The 18941-nt window shown below is 48.4% G+C and overlaps 2 protein-coding genes and 1 long non-coding RNA gene across 5 annotated transcripts in view; 1 reads left to right on the forward strand and 2 right to left on the reverse strand.

Moving 5' to 3' along the window:
• hcfc1a (host cell factor C1a) lies at positions 1-18389 on the forward strand. Of its 2 annotated transcripts, none has more exons than XM_023837487.2 (27): positions 1-184; positions 5896-6044; positions 6910-7070; positions 7540-7748; positions 7834-7918; positions 8128-8234; positions 8398-8577; positions 8773-9108; positions 9200-9351; positions 9478-9672; positions 9846-10070; positions 10224-10295; positions 10423-10645; positions 10731-10873; positions 11289-11427; positions 11514-11734; positions 11844-12831; positions 13485-13636; positions 13765-14001; positions 14092-14434; positions 14524-14817; positions 15158-15261; positions 15503-15640; positions 15848-16033; positions 16131-16431; positions 16630-16693; positions 16804-18389. In XM_023837487.2, exons 1-27 carry the CDS (start codon positions 1-3, stop codon positions 16841-16843), a joined length of 5628 nt encoding a protein of 1875 aa, XP_023693255.2. In that variant the 3' UTR covers positions 16844-18389. The 2 variants fall into 2 exon arrangements, with proteins under 2 accessions (XP_023693255.2, XP_023693256.2); XM_023837488.2 differs by lacking the exon at positions 1-184 and adding an exon at positions 5522-5751.
• On the reverse strand, positions 35-904 carry LOC111857039 (uncharacterized). The gene is made up of 3 exons (XR_002841283.2): positions 725-904; positions 384-561; positions 35-173 (listed from the first exon to the last, which is right to left on the reverse strand). It is a non-coding gene; the product is annotated as an uncharacterized lncRNA (long non-coding RNA).
• LOC111856934 (ras-related protein Rab-7a) overlaps positions 18117-18941 on the reverse strand; it is a 2973-nt gene continuing 2148 nt past the window's right edge. For both annotated transcript variants that reach the window (XM_023837286.2, XM_023837288.2), the window contains exon 5: positions 18117-18889. In XM_023837286.2, the coding sequence (XP_023693054.1) occupies positions 18797-18889 (93 nt within the window). In that variant the 3' untranslated portion in view covers positions 18117-18796. The remainder of the gene's footprint in view (positions 18890-18941) is intronic.

Raw genomic sequence — 18941 nt, forward strand, 5'->3', positions numbered from 1 at the left:
ATGTCTTCTCCTGGTTGCGCGGTGCCTGGCGCCCTGCAGCCGCGTTGGAAGCGGGTCCTTGGCTGGTCCGGCCCGGTGCCCCGGCCTCGGCATGGACACCGGGCGGTGGCAATCAAGGAGCTGATGGTGGTTTTCGGTGGGGGGAACGAAGGCATCGTGGACGAGCTGCACGTCTACAACACAGGTAAGACTTCAGAGATCAAATTGCCTAAGCTTGGGGCTAACAGTGTTAAAAGCTACTACCAGGAGAACTCGTTCAGGTAGACGTTTGTAAATTACTAATGCTGAGCATTATTACCTTTTGGGAGAACTATACCCTACTGTTTAGAGGGGGTGGATTTGTCAAAATCCGTTACCGGCGTTACGTCTGCAGGCTAACTCACCCAGTTTGTGCACTGCATAATTCAAGTCGTTTTCTCTCAAAGAAAAACGTCAGTACTCGTTACTTGCATGCAGGCAAACGTGTCGCAGTGTATCGCTGTGGTTTGCACTTTCGTGGTCAATGGCTTTAGATTTGTCTGTTTCGATTGTGGCGTTAGCCACCTTGTTAGCTCGGGGGTCCTGGGAAAGGAGGGAAATACAAAGAAAAATGGCGCGCAAAAAAAAAAAATGAACGACGCAGCGCGCGCTGACTGGACACCACCCACACGCGTTGGCCGCGTATTTAACCTTCCTTAAAATCCACTAGTTTAACCGTTTATAGCTCTCGCGTTGGCGGGTTTACCGTAATATGTCAAGCCTGCCGGCGGCCGGTAATATGCGAGCTGCGGCGGCGGCGGCGCCATTTTGGCTGCCGGCTGTCTTGACTGGCGGACGGCTGGGCGGCCTCGTTTGAATGTGCCGCCTGACGATTTTGCCCGCGACTGAAACACCGCCCAGTAGTACGTTGGCTAATGCCGCTGCGGTGGTGTGTGGCAATTTTATCCATAGGTTTATAGTTTATTCTCGGCGTGTCGGGTGTTTACAAACCATTTTATATTAAATTGTAATTAAGTGCAAATTTTATAATCGAGTGAGCGGCCTGGCTTGCAAGGCCAGCCTAGGGGTGCCGCCCTCTCGCGGCGATGAGACGGGATGTTTGACGTTTAAGTACTTGATTTTATGCAGAGTGGAGTTAATTGATATTGAATTAATTTTGGCAAGATTTTACAGACTGTCGAGTTAGATGGCTTTGATTTCAAGTCAGCCGTAATTCCTTACGAAAAAAATAAAGCCTAAAGTATGTATTTGTGTAAACGTGCGTGCTCTAATGACATGCATCTCATACGTCGGATACAGTTTACGAAGTGATGCGTTTCTAAGATATAATTTTGCTGGCTATTTCTGTGAAATTAAGTACCTGTAAAGGATTTTCCACCTTCAGGTATTAAAATTGTATGCTGTTGCTGTAATAACTGGTGTGGTCTCTTAGTTGTCCCAGCTGTTAATCATTCTGCTTGTGAGCATTCTAGGCTGTACACACCCACATATCACTGTTGCATTGAAGCTGGAGCAGTCGGCATTGATTTGAGTCTGCCCTGTTTCCCTGTTCTGAACTTGGGGTAAAGGTTATTCTGTTGCGCTTTATTTAGAATGCTGTTAAAGTGTGCTGTATCTAGCAGAATACTGTTCCTTTATTTAAAAACGAATGCTTTTGTTGGAGTACCTGAATATCATCTGAAGTGTACTTGGGTGTGTGTGCATGCATGTAATGCCAGTCTTGCCTGGTAGAGATACCGGCCATTGTGGCCTAATGGTTAGGGAGTCACACTTGTGATTGAAAGGTTGCTGGTTCGAATCCTCAACCAGCAAGGTACCACTGAGGTACACTGAGCAAGGTACTGTCACCAAGCACTGCTTTCTGGGCACTGAATTACACGCATCAGTTAAATGCAGAGAACACATTTCTTTGTTATGCCCTGTGTGCTGTGATGTGTCAACAATGACAATCACTTTAACTTAATTTCACTTAGAGATCCTGTTGATAATTGTAGTCATGTCCTTTCCTGTCTCCTGCTAAAGGAGGTGGCGTTATTTTAAAATAGCCCCAGTTGATTTGATGTGAGAATGAATGATGCTTTTATTAACCCCTCCAGGAGGGGACTTTTGGTATCCACTGACACATCTATTTTCATGGCCCTCTTGAACAACATTCGGTCATTTAAGATTGTTTACACATTCCTAAATAACACCAGCTCAAATCTGTAATTTAAGCATTTGATGCAGTAATATTTTTATCATTTACATCCTTTGGCTTTCCATCATAGGTTATAGTGCGCTGTTGGTTGAATGACTTCTTTCCAGAGCAGCCGTCCATTAGCTATGCTGCATTTTAAGATAGGTATTATTCTTCCTAAACATGCCTATTTGCATGTAGGGTTTATTCAAAGCTTAAACCGAGAGCAGGATGTTACAAGAACTTGTATGAACAGCTGGCAGCGGTAATTGGAATACAAATGTTGTCTCTTGTGGTCTCAGAAGTGTAACGACAATCTTGTGCTGAGCTCCTGAGTGGCCCACATATTTACCACAATAGTCAGGTGTTCACCAGGCTTGTCGCGCAAGCTCAGCCTTAGCACTTCATTGTTCACTGAAGTGTCAAACAATTTATGGAGTAATCGGTCAAGAATTTGGGGTAATGGATTTAGGTGTTTCATGGTCCAAAGAATTGTGAAGTTAGATCTCCATTTGTAATTTTCAGTAATGAGCAGTTATGGTGTTGACATTTGTGGAAACTTCTCATTACTGATACATAAGTGAAATTTGCATATCTGCTAGGCTTGCACAATGTACAATATTAATACTGACATTGCATGTTATGCATATGCAATTGTTACATCACAAGGACTTCAACCAGCTGGATTGTGATAAGGTTGGGGTGGAAATTTTTTATGCCGGCTGGCCATTATTCTGCGGTATATGGTATTTTCTCACGTTTGTGAGAGTTAATGCATGGCAACTCTTCTTACTTGTGTGTTCACATTTACATTTAATTATTTTCACATTTATGAACCAGAATGCATCTCTTTGTAAAACTACTATTTATGCTTGGGCAGTATAAGGGCAGCGCAACAAACCGTGGTATTTCCTTTCAGCAAAACTGTTTCTTTGGAGATTCAAAATAATGGAATAGCACTGCTTTTTTAAATAGTTGAAATATTGCATACCTGAGTGTAGGGTTGCAAAGGGGCGGAAAAATTCCGGTAAATTTCCGGAAAGTTTCCGGTAAATTTCCATGGTAAGTTAAGCTTGGGAATTTTGGAAATATTCCATATTGGAAACTTTCCATGGAAATAATGGGAATTATGGAAATTAATGGGAATTTAGGAGAACTAACTGGGAATATATTATTTCCAAGCATAAATATAAACAGAAATCATAAGAAAACCTCCATGCAAAATGTTTTCAACAGATTTATTTGTAAGTACAGTAGAATAGAACACGTTTCAATAACTTGTTTCATGGATGAATAAAAACAGAAATGTTGAGTTCAATATTACCATCCCCTAACCCCGCTCATTCAAAAATGCCCCCTGTCCAAAAATCTCCACAAAGTCCCATTCAAAAGGTTAACTGAGTTAGCGACGTACGAAGAACGAGCCCCTGGAATGATCTTCAAAACAAAACAGCCAAATGAGGAAGCTAGCATCTTCTTTATGTTATACTAGCTATGGCTTATTTAGCATCTAACAGATGCTAGCATTTTATTTAGCATCTTATCAGATTGCTATCTACCAGATTAATACATTTTATGTGATATTCACAATTTAAACATTTAATGAATATATTTTCCCATAATATCATCAAAACTTACCTCACTTGTTAAGTCCACAGGCTCAAATGTGTGCCTTCAATACTCTTTGTCCTTCAGGCTCAAAAGTGTGGTCCATGTGTACATGTGATGGAGGCATGCACAGTGCCAGTAGGTGGTCTCAATAGCCATGCAGCAAGCATGTGCTCTGTACATGTGATTAAGGAATGGCATGGATATTCAAGTGTATTTGAATTGCATTTGTTTGTTTTTGTCAATATTATGCTAAAATATACTTTGCTCAACTATATTTAAGTTCCCTAAGAAGAGCCAACCTTCAATTTTGAAAATTCCCAGTTTATTCCCATAAATTCCCGTTAATTCCCGTTAATTCCCATGGAAAGTTTCCATCTTTGAAAATTCCGGGAATTTTGCAACCCTACCTGAGTGTAATGTCTGGAAGTTATCGAAAATTAGATGTTTCCTACTACTGTTACGTATTTTAGTTGTATGTGACTCAAACCACTGTCTTTAATTTGAAAATTCTCCATTGCTAAGACTGCAAGTCAGTCATTAGTTCTAAAATTGCTTCCTGCTTAAACCCAAAGGCCAGTATGTAGTTTATGTAGAAATGTGTTGGCCAAATGTGTAATAACTGTGGTTTAACTGTTATACTTTTTAAATGCAAAGCTGTGGAGGGAAAGTGTCATATAGAGGAGTGGCATGGTGGTGCGCTGAATAGTATTGTCGCCTCACATCTCTGGGACCAGGTTACGAGTCTCTGACATTGCTTAATTTGTGTGGAGTTTGCGTGTCCTCCCTGTGGAGTTTGCGTGTCCTCCCTGTGGAGTTTGCGTGTCCTCCCTGTGGAGTTTGCGTGTCCTCCCTGTGGAGTTTTCCCTGGATTCTCTGGTTTCCCCCTACAGTCCTAAAACATGCTGAGGTTAATTGGAGTTACCAAATTGCCCATAGGTGTGCTTGTGTGAGTGTGCCCTGTGATGGGCTGGTGTCCCATCATGGGTTGTTCCCTGCTTTGCACCTGTAATCTCCAGGATATGCTCTGGACCCCCTGCGACCCTGAATAGGACAAGCGGTTATAGGAAACTGACGGATGGAGATGTATATTAATTCAACCATCATCTCGTTATTTTGGCTTTATTCACCTCCCGGTGGTATTCTGCATTATGGATAATATTAGGGCTGTCACTATCGATTATATCAGTAATCGAGAAATCTAACAATCTGATGACTTGTTGAGTAATCGATTTTATATAATATACATTACAATTGCGTAAGGCAGTAACCAAGCACACATTTTAATGATGGTTCTTTTTCAGCATTATCTAGTACAGGTTTAAAAATGAGTCTAAAGCTTACTTCCACTGCTTTTGCATGAGCATTTCATGAGCATTTCCGAGACAATCATTTTTGTTCTCGCCTTTGGACTGATTCATAGACTGCATGATGCGTTTGTGAGAAACAACAAATAAGTGAAGAGGAGGAAAGCCAACAGGATCTAGTCATATTCATGTATATTCTTCTGTATGAAAATATTTTGTATTACAAAGGGACAATATTGAGCAAAAGGAAGTGATTTTTTTGGACTGCTTAGTTGGCCCAGCTAGTGGCAACACTACCAACTTATTTGACTTTTTTTTGTTTGACAGTTATTTTACATTTTTTTTTTCCAACTGCTTTTTTGATTTATAAATATCACAATATTTATTAAAAAAAAAATTCACATTGCATTTTTTACTGTGTAATCCTAATCTGAGCATTGTTTTTATTTGTGTGAGAGGAAAATGTTGGCTTTGGCTTTGTTTTCAGGAAGTCACACCAAAGAATTTGTTGGCTAAATATGGCTGTAGATGGCAGTAGAAGCACGCTTTAATGTCAGATGACTATAGCTATCAAATATGTGAAAGATGTAGCTCAGCCTTGGACTGATTGATACCAAAGATAAGGCAAGACTCATCCTACTTTCAAGGAGTTCAAGGAAGACCACCAATGGCAAATTGAGTGTAAAGAGAGTGTAGTTTTTTCCCCCTTCAGATTATACATTGCACACGATGTAAAACACATTAATCCCTGCCCTTCTGCAATGTACATTTGCTTTCCATATGTGCAAACAGGTGGTGTAAAGTGACCTTTGTTTGTGTTTCCAGCCACAAACCAGTGGTTTATTCCAGCGGTGCGTGGTGATATCCCGCCAGGATGTGCCGCCTATGGCTTTGTTTGCGATGGTACGCGGCTCCTGGTATTTGGAGGCATGGTGGAGTATGGCAAGTACAGCAACGATCTTTACGAGCTGCAGGTAAGGACTCCCTTGAATAAATGTTAAATGTTTTGCAAAGTATGTTCAGTCACACTTTTTGTATGGGGAATCTTACTGGTTGGTTTCTCATGAAGCACTTTACTGTGACTTGTAAGAATTTTCCATGCTCTGTTAGGTGGTGTCTTCTTGGAGATAGAGGGCCTTTGTTCCTTAAGCTTAATTCCCATTTTCTTGGGTAATGTTGGTGGTGCTGGTGCTTCAGTAACACTTTGGTGTTCAAGTGCAGTGCAGTGCAGTGCAGTGCAGACTGTCTGTTTAGCCTTATGTTTCTGTGTGCTGAGGGGTGTCCCTTTCGCCTGAACGAATGAAAGTGCCACCGTTTCATGTTCCAAGTGCTGTTTTAGATGATTGATAATCATACTAAATCTCCCAATTGTGAAAATGTAGAGAGTCCCCTCCCTCCCAATAGCACGATAATTCACTGGAGGGGGGAATACTGGTTGGCCACACCCCCCTTTTTGAGCACCTGCCCCTCAGTTTGTGCATGTCACTGAAGTGCTTAATTAGCTTGGTTGTATTAAGTAAAACTTTATTATTATCTCTCGAAAGGATGATGTCGTAAACATTCTAGGCAGCTCTTAAAAATTTCCACAAGGCTGACATCTCAAAATTTTGTAGTTTCAAGCCATGTGCCTCAGGCTTTTTGCAGTCTGACAACTGTATAATCTGGCCAGCTAACGTAAATTAGATGCCCTGGAAATTAAATGTATTGGGCTGTGGTAGCCGACATCGATCAGTTTAAAAAATGCTTGGATTGGCCCAAATTCAATTTTTTTATATTGGATATAAGTTATCACTGGTTATATCATGGGCGCAGTCTTGATGGGGGGTGTCTCTCTTCCAGGCCAGCCGATGGGAATGGAAGAAGCTGAAGCCTAAATCACCTAAAAATGGACCCCCTCCCTGCCCCCGCCTGGGTCACAGCTTCTCCCTGGTGGGGAACAAGTGCTACTTGTTCGGGGGACTGGCCAATGACAGTGAAGACCCCAAAAATAATATTCCCAGGTACCACAAACCTTAATGATATTCCCGCGGTCCTGCTTTTCTGTTTGTTGCTTGCAATATAAATTGTTTCATATGTTGCTAAGAACATGTACATCACTTGAAAAGTAGCTTAGTGAGACTAAATGATTGTGTTTGTGCATGTTACTTGTATCACTGAGCTGTAGCTTTGAGACATTTGCTTATGTTCCAGTAAAATGTCTATTCAAATGTTTGAAATCTGAGGTTCATGTAGAAAGTAATTGCTATGATATAGAAGGCAAAATTTTAAATGGGGGGGGGGGGGGGTTTAACTGTTCTTAACCAGGACCTGCAAATGAAAATGGACTGGGGCCGGGGGAGGGGGGCACACTAGAACATACCATTCTCCCTGCATATATTCCATGGACCTCTGGTTAAAAACCCCTGATTTAAAGAAGCCTTTAGATTTTTGTGTGTTCTGAGTAAGTGACATCATCCCTTTTGGGCCCAGATACCTTAATGACCTGTACACCCTGGAGCTGCGCCCAGGCTCCAGTGTGGTGGGCTGGGACGTCCCCATCACCTACGGCGTGCTGCCACCACCCCGGGAGAGCCACACAGCTGTGGTCTACACTGAGAAAGAAAGCGGGAAGTCGCGTCTAGTCATATACGGGGGCATGAGCGGCTGCCGTCTGGGCGACCTCTGGACTCTGGACATCGGTGAGTTTAGCTGGGTAGGCTAGACAGTTCGGTTGCGGTGGTGGTTGTAGGGCTGGAATGCGAGACCTTTTCCTCTGTCCTGCAGCTTCTCTCACCTGGAACAAGCCATCAGTGAACGGCACGGCGCCTTTGCCCCGCAGTCTCCACTCTGCCACCATCATTACAAACAAGTGAGCCTCTTCCTCCTCGGCCAGTTGGAGCCTAGTAGCCATCTCTGGATATACAATCAATCCCATCTCCTCACACTGTCAAGTGAATTGGCTCTGTGAAGTTGAAGGAAGGCTACTGAATGACATGGGCTGGTTTAGCGAAATGAACACACTGCTTTCATATCTGTGCCCATTACAAATGAGTCATCTCCCCTCCCCCTTTCTTTAAGGATGTTTGTGTTTGGAGGATGGGTTCCTCTGGTGATGGATGATGTGAAGGTGGCCACTCATGAGAAGGAATGGAAGTGCACAAACACACTGGCCTGTCTGAATCTGGGTACGTCCTCATATCGGTTTTGATCGGTGCATATGAGGGAGAGATGTGGAGTTGCTGGATACACAACCTTCATGCAAATCTATACTTTTTGTACTATGTGTTAAATATGCTATAGTCACAAGCTTAAAGTTTGGGGCTGCTGCCATTGCTGCATCTTTTCTAGACTCGATGTCCTGGGAGCAGGTCCTGATGGACACTCTTGAAGATACCATCCCCCGGGCCCGTGCTGGTCACTGCTCTGTGGCCATCAACTCTCGGTTGTACGTGTGGAGCGGTCGTGATGGCTATCGCAAGGCCTGGAACAACCAGGTGTGCTGCAAAGACCTCTGGTACCTGGAGACGGGTGAGTTCTTCCTCCCCCCCCCCCCCCCTCCTCCCTGCCATAGATTTACCTCCTGTTAGTTGTCATACTCAGAGTTCAGGGAAGGTAGCTAAGCAGATTCTGTTAATCATAATTTGAATTGGATGAGTCTCAGCTGGTCTGAAAGCCCGGACAGCAGTGGAATACTCAGACTGTGTGCGCTGTGTCTGCCGGCAGAGAGACCGCCTGCGCCGTCACGTGTGCAGCTTGTGCGTGCCAACACCACCTCCCTGGAGGTCAGCTGGGGCACCGTGTCCACGGCCGACACCTACCTGCTGCAGCTTCAGAAGTACGACATTCCTGCTGCCTCCGCTTCCCCGGCCGTCACCCCAGCCCCCTCGCTGCCCACCAACTCGCCCAAGAGCCCCGCCCCTGCGGCGGCAGCCCCCGCTGCACAGAACCTGCCACACGCCAGCCTGGTGCCCCAGGCAGCCTCCCTCACGGCGTCCAGCTTGCCCATCCTGCCCACCTTGCCCAGTAGCCCCCTGGCTGCTGCCACAACTCGGGGCCCTGGTAGGTTTCCAGTCCCCTGTAGTGCTTGCATCTGACTTACTCACCTGATGTCCAGAAAACCCCTATTTTAAGACATGATATGTTTCCCCAGCCATCCTGAAGGTGGCAGCACCACAGTCCGTTTCTGGAGCCTCCATTGTCACTGTGCGGCAGGCCAATCAGGCCATGAAGTCCCCCGTCACGGTCACCTCTCTCCCGGCAGGTGTCCGCATGGTCATGCCTGCCCAGAATGCCCAAGGCACGGTATGGCATGTGGCACAAATGTGACCCGTCTCTTTGGGTTCTGTTTTGTTTTACGGCTTCAATATTCACCTGGCGGCTGTGGGATGTTTGACAAAAGCGGCTGAGGTTTTTCTTTGTTTGCTCCAGCCAATAGGAAGCAGCCCCCAGATGAGCGGCATGGCTGCCTTAGCTGCAGCGGCAGCTGCCACGCAAAAGATCCCACCTTCCCCGGGGGCCACAGTGCTGAATGTCCCAGCCGGTGCCACGATGGTCAAAACGGTGGCTGTAACCCCGGGATCCACCACGCTCCCTGCGACCGTCAAGGTAGCCTCACCTGTTATGGTAAGTTATTGGTAATTTTGGTAGTTTTTCGATGTATGATCACTTGGCATCAGCTTTGTTTTAAGGGGCTCTTATGTTGAATTTTACACTGAGGGATTGTTAGTTTTGTTCTTTTTTTTGTGATTCCTGCGTGATTGTTTATTAGTTTCTCATTGTTTTTGCTATCTTGACAGGTCAGCAACCCAGCCACCCATTTGCTGAAGACTGCAGCAGCCCAGGTGGGCTCGCCTGCCGGCTCCGCCCCCGGCACGCCCACACGACCCATCATCACTGTGCACAAGTCCGGCACGGTCACCGTGGCTCAGCAGGCCCAGGTCGTCACCACCGTGGTGGGTGGCGTTACAAAGACCATCACCCTCGTCAAGAGTCCCATCACAATGGGAGGGGGAGGAACGCTGGTAAGAGGAAAGGGGGTGTAATATTACCTGCTGGTCACCTGCTGGTCACCTAGGATATTCAGGTGCACTGTGATCTTATCTTAGGTCTGAGCCACTAGGCTCCAAGCCGTTAACCCCTGATACAGGTTCTTAGTTGGCATGTTCCTCTTCCAGATATCAAACCTTGGGAAGGTGATGTCTGTGACAGGGCAGTCCTCCTCCAACCCCCTCACTCAGATTATACAGGTGAGTGTTGATGTAGTTTGTTAGGAAAACAAATCTGCCAAAGCAAGGCGAATGTGGCATGGTTGTCCAGGTCCTTAATATGGAATAAAAACCACTTCACTTTCTAATCTACTGATGATCATTTCAGACTAAGGGTCCCCTTCCGGCCGGCACCATCCTGAAGCTGGTGACATCGGCTGACGGCAAACCCGCCACCATAATCACCACCACTCAGGCCGGTGGCGCTGGCAACAAGCCCACCATTCTGGGGATCAGCAGCGTGTCGCCGACGGCTACCGCCAAACCAGGCACTACCACCATCATCAAGACCATCCCGATGTCGGCCATTGTGACCCAATCTGGGGCTTCAGGTCAGCCAGCTTGGTCCTTCTGGGCTCCCAGGAAAATGGGCTTGACCCTTAAGAAACTCATAAGCTGTGTCTGTCTGCAAAACAGGTGTGACCAACACCCCAGGGATGAAGACCCCCATCACTATTATTACCAACAAAATGATGACCCCTGGCACCGGGACCCCAGGCAAAATCATCACTGCTATGCCCAAGCTTGGCACGGGGCCAGGGCAGCAGGGCCTGACTCAGGTAACATCCTGAGAATGAGGGGATGTTCACGCCTCTCTGGAGTAGGGTACTATGTGGGTTTAGGTTGGTTGTGTTCGCAGCGTAAAGGCCTTTGCACACAGTCTGATTTTTTTTTTTTTTTTAATTTTTGTATGCTTTTTATTGAACAATCATCCGATAATTTTCCACACAGAAACCTTGCACACTAGTCCAACACATTTTTTTTATTCTATGATTGTAAAAATTTGCAATATGAGACAAAATGCTTAAGAAGTGGGGATGATTGTGTGCTGCTGAGCAGGAAAAAAAAAACCTACTGGGTCCATCCAATCCTGAGAAGCTGTTGGGAGGAGGGAGAATTTCACCACCTGATACAGGAAGGACTGATCTCATGTCTGTGAATGTTTTCATGTGAAGCCACCTGCCTTCCACACAGGTTGTTCTGAAGGGGGCACCAGGGCAGCCGGGCACTATCCTGCGAACTGTTCCCATGGGTGGAGTCAGACTGGTTACCCCCGTCACTATGTCAACTGTCAAGCCAACTGTAACCACGCTGGTGGTGAAAGGGACGACTGGTAAGTAGGAGTAGCTGAGAAGTAGCGGTCTGTGTCTGTGCTTGTCTGTCATGACCGGTGATGCACCTGTGGTTGTGTTCCCTCAGGAGTGACGACACTGGGCACTGTAACTGGCACAGTGTCAAGCAGCCTGGCTGGTGGCAACTTAGTCAGCGCCAACGCATCGCTGGCCACGCCCATCACCACTCTGGGAACCATCGCCACGCTGTCTAGTCAGATCATTAACCCGGCTGCCATCACTGTGTCCGCTGCCCAGACCAGCCTCACGTCGGCCTCTCCACTGCCCACCCCGACCATTACCATGCAGGTGATGCTCGCTTAGCTGTTATTCTGCCAGGAAAGGTGATGGGGTGGCTTGTCAGTGACTGATTGGTTGTAATTAAATGTTTGGGCTTCCCACCTCTTTCCAAATGCAGTCTCTGAACCAGCCTACCCAGGTGACTCTGATAACCACACCCAGTGGTGTGGAGGCCCAGCCTGTGCATGACCTGCCTGTCTCCATCCTGGCATCTCCCACCTCTGAGCAGCCTGTTGGTGCAGAGGCAGGTGCGGGGGATGCCCCTGGCACGGTCACCTTGGTGTGCTCGAACCCGCCCTGCGAGACCCACGAGACCGGAACCACCAACACGGCAACGGTGGCCTCGTCCGGCATGGGCATGCAGCGCGTGTGCTCGAACCCGCCCTGCGAGACCCACGAGACCGGAACCACCAACACGGCAACGGTGGCCTCGTCCGGCATGGGCATGCAGCGCGTGTGCTCGAACCCGCCCTGCGAGACCCACGAGACCGGAACCACCAACACGGCAACGGTGGCCTCGTCCGGCATGGGCATGCAGCGCGTGTGCTCGAACCCGCCCTGCGAGACCCACGAGACCGGAACCACCAACACGGCAACGGTGGCCTCGTCCGGCATGGGCATGCAGCGCGTGTGCTCGAACCCGCCCTGCGAGACCCACGAGACCGGAACCACCAACACGGCAACGGTGGCCTCGTCCGGCATGGGCATGCAGCGCGTGTGCTCGAACCCGCCCTGCGAGACCCACGAGACCGGAACCACCAACACGGCAACGGTGGCCTCGTCCGGTATGGGCATGCAGCGCGTGTGCTCGAACCCGCCCTGTGAGACCCACGAGACCGGAACCACCAACACGGCCACAGTGGCCTCGTCCGGCATGGGTTCTGGACAGAATGGGACCGTCCAGAGGGTGTGCTCGAACCCGCCCTGTGAGACCCACGAGACCGGAACCACCAACACGGCAACGGTGGCCTCGTCTGGCATGGGTTCTGGACAGAATGGGACCGTCCAGAGGGTGTGCTCGAACCCGCCCTGTGAGACCCACGAGACCGGAACCACCAACACGGCCACTACAGCCACCTGCAGCATGGAGACTGCTGAAGGCCCAGGTACAGTCCTGGGGGGGGGGGGTGGGGGGTTGAAATGCTCTTTGTGCAGCGTTCCTGTGCAGGGACCTTAAGTCACAAAATGTCTTGAGTATTTTCAGAATTTAAGGTCAAGGCCAAGTGATTCTGAACAACTTTCTAATTATATTTGCGTTTCCATCCTTTTGTCTTTGTGTTATTTTTGGTTCTGTAACCCCCCCCCGCTGTGCCATCTGCAGTTCTGCCTTGTACCACCCACAGTCTGTACATCCTCCATTGAAAAGGGCAAGCCAAAAATAGGTGACAGTCACTGGGAAGAACTATTAATTCCCTTCCCTGGGTCCTCGTTAAAATTTCACTTCCCAGATTTTCAATGAATTTTTGAAGCCATGCAATCTTGTGAAAAACGGGAACTTTTTCCAGTTTGCACTGAAAATTGGTTATAACTTGAAAACAGGGCCACTGATCAGTGAAACTTGCATCCCCAGGCAAGTTGGACGGTTCCTACAACTTTATTTGGACCCCCAAGATTTTCCCCAGTATATTTTTATGAAAAAATTCTGTGGGAAAAATCGGTCTTGAATTTTGACCCAGTCTAAGAAGCATTGAATTTGAAATTGACTATTGTGTTCAGCTGTGACGTAAGCTTGTGTCCATGTCTGTGTTTGGCTTTACAGCTCAGCAGAGTGGTGATGCTGCAGAGGGAGCTGTGACAGATGTCCTTCCTAGCCCTGCTCCATCTGCAGTTGTGGTGGCTGCCATGACAACACAGGGCAGAGCCATCACCACTGTGACCCAAGCCACTCCTGCCCCTGGGCCCTCTGTGCCGGTAAGTCCCTAACAACAGATGCACTCTTCTGGCCTTGTTCAAACAATTTTTGTTTTTGCATTTAACCTGGGATTCCCTTTGAATTGGTAACCCAGTTGTTCTTGATGGTCCCCCCCCCCCCCCCCCAGTCCATTGCCTCCATTACGGAGTCAGCGGCAGGCAGCGAGGAAGTCTCTGTGGAGATCACGCAGGAGCAGCTGCAGCAGCTGGCTGAGGCTGCAGCAGCCCAGCAGGGAGAGCTGGAGTCCATGCAGACGGAGTGCCAGGACCAGGAGGGCCTGGAGGGGCCGGAGGCTGTGGAGGGCCAGATGGAGGCTCTGCCCATTGCCATGGAAACCCAGCCCAGTCAGGAAGAGCAAACTGAGGTATGAGCCCCAACTCCTGATTTGTGGACATTTATGCTTCGAATGAGCTTATGTTGACCCCCCCCTCCCCTTCTCCTGCTGTCCCGCCAGCCCCTGCACCCTGGCTGTCAGGTTGAGGGAGCGGAGTCTGAGGACGTGGCCGTCCCAGTGCAGAATACCGAGGCACTCGCCCTGCCCCCAGAGCTGATGTCAGAGGGCCACTCTGCCACCCTGATGGTGACTGGCCTCACCCCAGAGGAGCTGGCCGTGACAGCGGCAGCCGAGGCAGCGGCGGCCGAGGCAGCGGCGGCCGAGGCAGCGGCGGCCGAGGCAGCGGCGGCCGAGGCAGCGGCGGCCGAGGCGGCCGAGGCAGCGGCGCAGGCCGCAGCCACCGAGGAGGCTCAGGCTTTGGCCATCCAAGCCGTCCTTCAGGCCGCTCAGCAGGCAGTCATGAGTGAGTGCCAGGGACCAGACTGGGTTGCTGTCCTGGGGAGCTGAAGGACATGGCCTAGACCTCTCTTTCGTTTTCTGCATGACCTGCAGACGCTGGGGAGGGAGACTCGGGGCAGGGTGGCCACCAGCCCACCACCATCCCCATCGTGCTGACGCAGCAGGAACTGGCCGCACTGGTGCAGCAGCAGCATCAGCTCCAAGCGGCGGCGGCGGCAGCAGCGGCCGCGCAGCAGCAGGCCGTAGCCCAGGCCGTTATCCCCACCGAGGGCCTGGCCCCCGCCGACAGCCTCAACGATCCCACCTCGGAGAGCAACGGGCACGGCGAGATGGCGGCCGCAGTCGCTGGCGCCGTGGCGGGGCTGCTGCCGCACACTTCTGCCGAAAGTGAGTGTATCACCGTATCGCACGGACAGCACAAAGGTCTAGGTGTGCTCGGCACTGAGCCCTCCTGAACAGCTGCTTTAGAACTGTAACGTGCACTGTAATTATTTAGACTTCTAGAAGGTACCAAGAATTTGTGGGAATGTGACCTGGCACAGCGTATGATGTGAGGATATGAGTCACTGTATATATTTGCGCTGGCTGGCATCTTTTTTTATGGTGATGAAATTTGTTACACATTTCCTGTTTATATGCTGTCATGTCATTTTGTGAATTCTCAGTTTGTATTCCTTTGACTTCCAATTATTCATGCCCACCAACGTCCCTTGCTGCTGTCCCCCAGCTTTGGCTCCGTCTAGCACATTTGCACCCTCTCAGCCTGTGGTGGTTGTGACCCCAGCAAAAACACAGACAGAGGTGGCTAATGGCATTGAATCGGCAGCTGGGGTGAGTGTTACCTTGTGCCTGTAGTTGATTCTGTGTCTGCTTTTGGTTTCTTTTAGATGTCTTTGTCTATCGTGATGCATGCAAATAAGCTGCACGACGACTCCTTTCTTAAGACACAACACTAAGGTTCTCATGAACAAGAACCTTGTTCTGTGTTGTACAGCATTGGTTTTGATCTGCTGTGTAAAAATTCTGTCGCAATAAGTCTCTGGAATCTTCGCTTTTCTCTGGGTTTCTGTAGAAGCCGAACCTCCCTCCCACCCCTGTCAAGGCCCCTGTGAAGAAGGAGAACCAGTGGTTTGATGTGGGAATAGTCAAGGTGACAAACATGGTGGTCACCCACTACTACGTTCCAGGGGATGACTCGCCTGTTACTGATGTGAGTCTTTGCAGTTTGGTTTACAGATGAGGGCACATACTAGGATAGTTGTTAAGGATGCTTAGTCCAACCTATAAACTTTGGAGGGTTTACTGTCATACTTTTTAAGCAAAAAGGCCTGAAGTCTAGGTTTTTCTTCTATTAATTCTTAGCTGATAGTAGTCATTGTGATGCTTGTTCAGCATTGTGAGGCCTGTCCTGTCGCAGGATGACTCGGGGGCTGTTCCAGACTACAATCAGATGAAGAAGGTAGAACTTCACCCCGGCACAGCCTATAAGTTCCGTGTGGCTGGAATCAATGCCTGTGGGCGCGGATCCTTCTCAGAGATCTCCGCCTTTAAGACCTGCCTGCCTGGCTTCCCTGGGGCGCCCTGCGCTATCAAGATCAGCAAGGTCAGCAGCTGGTTTTGTCCCTCCTGTTTTGCAGTTGTCCTGTTTTTACTGGTCGGCACTTGTGACCCTGTTTTCATTCTCTTGTGCTCCTCACCAGAGCCCCGATGGTGCCCACCTGACGTGGGAACCACCCTCGGTGACGTCGGGGAAGATTGTGGAATACTCTGTGTACCTGGCCATCCAGAGCTCACAGGCAGGGGAAGCCAAGACCCCAGCGGCACCAGCCCAGCTGGCCTTTATGCGAGTTTACTGTGGACCCAGTCCTGCGTGCCTGGTGCAGACCTCCAGCCTCTCCAATGCCCACATCGACTACACAACCAAGCCCGCCATTATCTTCCGCATCGCTGCACGCAACGAGAAGGGTTACGGCCCAGCCACGCAGGTCCGGTGGCTGCAAGGTGAGCACAGTTCCTCTCGGCAGCAGACCATTAGCCTTCTGTCTGCAGAGGCAGTATCTACAGCAGGTTAGACTGCCTGTTTGTGCCCCTATTTCTTATAAGCTATGTGACTTCAAAATGGCTTTGAATTCAGAATGGACCTGCATTGTGGGGAACTGCTGAGATGTTTTTCTAACGCATCATAACTCGGGTCTCTAGAATCGAGCAGAGATGGTGCCGCCGGGAAACCAGCTGTCAAGAGGCCAGTCTCATCCCCTGATGTGTGAGTTCTTTGTCCAAGCGTGAATCCCTTCATTTGCTCAATGGTGGTAGTGGGGAGTGACTGTTGTCCTGAGTGAACTCGCATTAAATCGCTCTGTGTCTGTCTTACAGCAAGGCTACCGGCCCCAAGAAGGCACGTTCGGACCAGTGAAACCCCGAGGCCCTACTTGCTCTGTCCTTCCCCCACCCGGGTGGTGATGTCCCTTCTCGCCCTCTGCCCAGCTACACCACCGCCTCGACTGAAGCTAAGCCCGTTTAAAGACGGCCATATAAAACTGGCTGGAGAGAGACTGTTGCTCCACCCAGGACATCTTGGTGCCATGGACGCCTATTCTCAACCAGTGATTTTATTTCTCGGTTTCCTCAAGCAAAACGAAGGAAAAGCACATTGATTGGTGATGCGCACTCGTGTCACGGTGGAAGAGCCATGGTGATGTGTTTTCTACATTTTCATTTTTGGAAATTTTTTCTTTTTTTGCATTTCAGAACTTTTTCAGGCTAATTTCAGCTGAAGGACTACATAGAAACCAGGCACAGCTTTGCTCATTGTCAGATGGCAGACTTTTGGTTGGAGGCATGAGAGAGCATAGTGGGTGAGGTGGTGGCAGCAGTGATGAAGCTTTCAAAAAGGAGGAAGTGACAAAATGAAGCACTTGTTCTCAGACAAAGGGAGGTGAGGGGATGACAGTCTGCCACATTGTTGGACAAGATCTCCTTGTTTTGTCATCACTGTGTGCAGTTACCCTGTAAGGAGAGCAGGTGGAGGAAACTTTGCCACAATTCGACAAAGAAAAATTAAGCTAAAGATTTGGAGAGAACAGGCACAAAAATCCTAAAGTAAGCAATGATGGTATTGCCTGTAGTTTTATTTTTGTATTTTTAAGTCGTCCCCTCCCCCTCCCCCTCCCCTCCCTGTGTATGTACCTCAGTGTGCATTTTCCTTTTCCAAACTACCATTCATCCTCATAGTTTGTGTTTGTGTACTGAGGAGTGGCATTCTGGGGGGGGGGGGGGGTGCACTATGCTTTTAAATCTGAGTGATTGCATTTTTTTTTTTGTTGGAGGAAACCGGAAAGGATGAACGTTTTATATTTGTGCTATTAAAGCAAGCAACTGCGTGAGCAAACACAGGACTTGAAGGGATCGCTCAGTCAGGAGTGCAGTTACTGTTTACTACACATTTTCAGCGCTTGTCTTGCTTTACGTGTGATGCCAAACCGAAACCCTACATGAGCATATTGCACATAAACGAGGCAGTTTCCTCAGTTCCCTGTCCTCTGCTTCCAGCACACATCTCTGGTTCTGTGTTTGTTCTGGGTGAGGTGGTGCTGAATGAACTTTGACTTAAGTTGCAAGTTTTTGGGTATGAATCCTTGCAGCCCCCCCCCCCCCCAGGTGTGTAGAAGGAGAGTCCACTCTTTTCATTTTCTTTCTTTCTTTTTTTTTTTTAACTTTAATGTTTTTTTTGGAGGGGTGGGGTGTTTAACATGAACAGGGGAGGTGGCCAGTTTGGGCAAGATAGCAGGGTTAGGGTATAATTATTGGCATAGCCAGTGTGGCTCACTTGTATATTAGTTCATATAGCAAGAAGACATCTTGGCCTTTTTATATAATTACCTGTAATAAGCATTTTTACATGTTGGTCATCTCTTGATTGCCTTTTTGTGTCTTGACTTATAAAACAAACTGAAATACCATCTCCTTGTCGATTTTCATATAGTTCTGAAAGTATTGGAGCCATTTCAGCTGAATCCCTACCTCTTCTCCAGGATTTATTTGAACAAAAATTGCATCAACGTCCCGGTCCACTTCATTTGCCTAGTGGAAAGTAGATTTATGTCCTCTAGGCTGGAAGGGTAATCCATCTCTACACAAAGCACCTGAGCTTGGAGCCCACAACTGCCCTATGTCATTTTTGATTTTCCTGAGTTCTATCCCAGGCTGGTACAATTTTGCACACAAATACTACACTTGACAGGCCATAACGAGCAACTTTTTGTCATGAACAGCCCATTAGCTGAACGAGTCTTGGACTTTCCCTTCATCCCCGCAGTGGCACCTTCTTCATCCAGGTCATTAAAGCCAGCATACTGACTGGCGGAGATCAGCAGAGACAGTGGGCTTTTGGTGTGTCGTCTACCTGTTCAACCTTAATCTGGATATTTCTTCCAGTGCTCTCCAGCGTGTGGGTGTTATACTGAAGGGAAAAATATGCTAAATGTAAACCTTCTACAGGATGTATAACAAGC

Source organism: Paramormyrops kingsleyae, chromosome 8, assembly GCF_048594095.1.
Source record: "Paramormyrops kingsleyae isolate MSU_618 chromosome 8, PKINGS_0.4, whole genome shotgun sequence".
Taxonomy (NCBI): Eukaryota; Metazoa; Chordata; class Actinopteri; order Osteoglossiformes; family Mormyridae; genus Paramormyrops; species Paramormyrops kingsleyae.